The sequence below is a fragment of the Fukomys damarensis genome, unplaced genomic scaffold (genome assembly GCF_012274545.1).
Source record: "Fukomys damarensis isolate Sample0158 unplaced genomic scaffold, DMR_v1.0_HiC HiC_scaffold_23, whole genome shotgun sequence".
In the NCBI taxonomy this organism is placed as follows: Eukaryota; Metazoa; Chordata; class Mammalia; order Rodentia; family Bathyergidae; genus Fukomys; species Fukomys damarensis.
In genome coordinates, this window is record NW_022900935.1 from 42,395,722 (window position 1) to 42,399,123 (window position 3,402).

The 3,402-nt window shown below is 57.6% G+C and overlaps 1 protein-coding gene across 1 annotated transcript in view; it reads right to left on the bottom strand.

Moving 5' to 3' along the window:
• Positions 1 to 1,974, bottom strand: part of Rnf207 (ring finger protein 207) — a 12,269-nt gene extending 10,295 nt beyond the window's left edge. The window contains 4 exon segments of the mRNA XM_033767399.1: positions 37 to 526; positions 946 to 967; positions 1,000 to 1,077; positions 1,079 to 1,974. Coding sequence (XP_033623290.1) covers positions 37 to 526; positions 946 to 967; positions 1,000 to 1,077; positions 1,079 to 1,182 — 694 coding nt within the window. The 5' untranslated portion in view covers positions 1,183 to 1,974.
• Between the last annotated feature and the right edge of the window lie 1,428 nt (positions 1,975 to 3,402).

Here is a 3,402-nt window from a genome sequence, read left to right on the forward strand (position 1 = left end):
CTTCTCTGCTAAAAGTGCCTCAGAACATGCCCTCACGTGTCGCCAAAGTACGTGGTCTGGGCTCCTGGGGATAGAGGCGGGTGCGGCCCCCGGTCAGTGCGAGCCTCGGTTGCGGCTTCGGACCTTGCGGCCGAGCCTCACTGTCCCCACCGGAAGCTGGGCTGCGGGCAAGGACCACGTGTCCCTGCCGCCGGCCCCTGCAGCCGCAACCAAGGGGCAGCAAAGGGAAGCGGCCAGGACGGGGGTGGGCAGGAACTGCACGTAGGACATTTACAGTGGTGTGCGCGCCCCGGGCAGATGGAGGGTCACTCCGGTACCCCCTGGAACCTCCGCCTCCTGCCTGCTTGCTGCAGGCCGGGTTGCAGTGGGCGCAGAGCAAGGCTTCCACGCCAGCGGAGCTGCCCACCAGGAACTGCAGGAGTGGTCCCGAGGGTGGGGGCAGCCCGCCCAGTCTTTCACCGCTGCGGGTGTCTGTGGAGAGGTGGCCGCTCTGCACCCCACCCTCGCGTTGCGTTCCAGGCCCAAGCTAACAATAGCAGCTGGGTCTGCTCAGAAAGCAGCCCAGCTCGGCCCCACCCCACCTAGCCTCCCCCAGGGTGGTGGCCCCTGAGTCCACAGTGTTCGTGCCCTCACTGAAAGGGGCAAGTTCCGACAGTCTGAGCCCGCAGACGCCTGGCCAGGGAACCCTGCACCTGCGGTTCCCTCACCGCACCGGGACTCAGCACCAGCGTCCTTTCTGGCTGACAGAGAAATGAACTATTCTTTTTTCTTTTTTTGAGACAGGGTCTCGCTGTGTAGTTCAGGCTGGCTTTGAACTCACTATGTAGCCCAGGCTGGCCTCAAGCTTGTGCGATCCTCCTGTCTCAGCCTCCCCAGTGCTGGGATGACAGGCGTGTGCCACCAGGCCTGGCTTCCCAACTTCCTCTGCCTCGGTCTAAGCCTCACCTTCCCCTTCTGCACCTGGGTTCTGAGGGAGAGTTAGGGGTTGGGGACACTCACTGGCACGGCAGGCAGGATGGACGGCTAGCGATGCCACGGCCCCGCAGGCAGCCGGCGCAGGACTCATGGAAGCAGGTACGGGCACTCGTACTACGTGTGGCACAGCGGGCACACAAATGGATGTCTGCTCGCAGGGTCTGGGGCACCTGGGCCTTGCAGAGGCGTGAAGATCGCTCTTGACATCTGTCAGGCCAGGGCTCCCTGTGTAGGACTGGTCCCTGGAAACTGTGCCGCCACCTCCTACCAATCCGCCGGAACCGCACTGCCAACCCGCCTGAGCGTGCTCGCGCTCGAGCCCACTCCCTGCTGTGGCCTCAAGGTCACTCCACTGCCCGCGATGCCTCCTCTGCCACTCTGTCCGAGTCCCCGCCCTGCGTCCTCCAGGTGACCTGCCATCTCGGGCTGGTGCAGCACTGAGGCTGGCGGGGCCAGGCTGGAGCCGAACTTGGGCCGGCGGTGCCAGGAGGAGGAGGGCAGCAGATGTCCCAGGGCCGGGGAAGGGCCGAGCCTGGACCGCAGGCTGCCTGAGAGGCCACAGCCCAGCCTTAGGATCGCGAGGCCGCCGGGTCTCCGGGGGTGCAGGGCACCCAGCGGGGTCGGCACAGAGGGTCCTGCAGCCCTTCTCTCCACGGCCAACTGGGGGTGCCAGAGAGCAAGCGACGGCACGCCCTGAGCGTTCCGCACTGCCGAGGAGGAACTCCGGAATCCCAGGACCTTGGTCCGGCTGTGGCTCTCCACCAGGCGCTGACCCCTGGGGCCTCAGAAGCGCCTGCTAAAGTAGACTCAGGAAGGACTTCCGCGGAGTCTACTTGTGCAATGCACCTCCTGGGCTTCCGTCCCCCTGCTGCCCTCTGAGTTCCCACAGGAGGGCAGGACTGGGCCTTTTCAGCAAGACTCTGCTTCTCCCAGTCCCTTTTTTTGGTACTTGGGTTTGAACCTTGAACTCAGGGTCTTCACACTGAGCCAAATCCCCAGTCCTCTTTTTATTTTTCTATCTTGAGCCAGGCTTGCAATTGCCCAAACTGGGCTCAAATTTCCAGTCCTTCTGCCTCAGCGACCCAGAGTGCTAGGATTACAGGTGAGTGCTACTAAGCTTAGTCCCGTGTTTATCACGGTGTTATTTTCTCCACAGTGCCCTCTCTTCCCAGGCAGCACTCCCACCCATGTTACCCTAATTTCCCTGAAAGCAGCCCGTCTGTGCCTACCTTCCAGGCAGAATCAAGCCCAGAGAGTGACTCATGGAAAGTACTTAACAAAGGCTTATTAATAGGTTAGAAAAAAAACTAGAGAAGCAGGGTGCAGTGGGGAACACCTGTGGTCCCAGCACTCTGGGAGGCTGAGGCAGGAAAATCATGCATTGGACAGTGACTTCACAAAACCCAGTTTTAAGACTGGTCTTGGTTTTTGAGACAGGTCTCACTATGTATCTCAGGCTGGCCTTGAACTCAAGGTGATCCTCCCACCTTAGTCTCCCCAGTGCCAGGGTTACAGGTGTGCCTGGCTTTGTTTCTTGTTATACAAAGTTGCACTGTGTACCCCAGGGTGGCCTTGAACTATCTAGCCCAGGATCACCACCTTTCAATTTGAGGTCCTCTAGCCTCAGCCTTCAAGTGCTAGGATTATAGGGGTGTGTACCATTCCCAGCTCCTGCTGGGTTTTGAAGGAAGAGTAGGAGTTTGACAGTAAAGGAAGTAAATTCTTCATAGAGACTAGCTGTGCTTTTCAGGGCCTTCTCCAGTCCTGACTCAACTTGAGCTCCCAGATGTGATACTAGAAACAAGGGGCAGAAATACTTTAACTTGCTTTAACTCACTTAACCTGGTGACTACCTTAAGGTGTAGGAGATGTTGCCCTCAAGGTGGAGCGGCTGGTATGTAACCACCTGGGGCTGCTTTGTAAATGAATGCACAGGAGTTCTGCAGGAGGAAGTAGAGTAGATGTAGTTCTTGCTGCTCTGGTTTCTTCCTTCTGACCACTGGGGGTCATCTACCCAAACCCACCAGCAGGAAATACTGGAAATCCCACAACAAACCATAAAGCTCCCACAGCTGACTGGGAGCTGTAGCTCCCTGCTGCTGCCCAACACTGAGAGAGACAGACAGACCGGCAGAGACTGCTTTCCTACCATTGTAAAATAAGTCAGAGACAGTCTATTTTTTTTTTTTGGTAGTTCTAGAGATTGAACCCAGGCTGAGCTGGAATTTGTGGTCTTCCTGCCTCAATCTCTCAGAGTGCTGGAATTACAGGCATGTGATCTGTGTCTGGATGTTTGTAGTTTTTTTATGTTTTGTTTTTTTGAGACAGGGTCTCACTGTGTAGTTGAGACTCACTATGTAGCCCAGGCTGGTCTCAAACTCACAGTGATCCTCCTACCTCAGCCTCCTGAGTGCTGGGATTATAGGC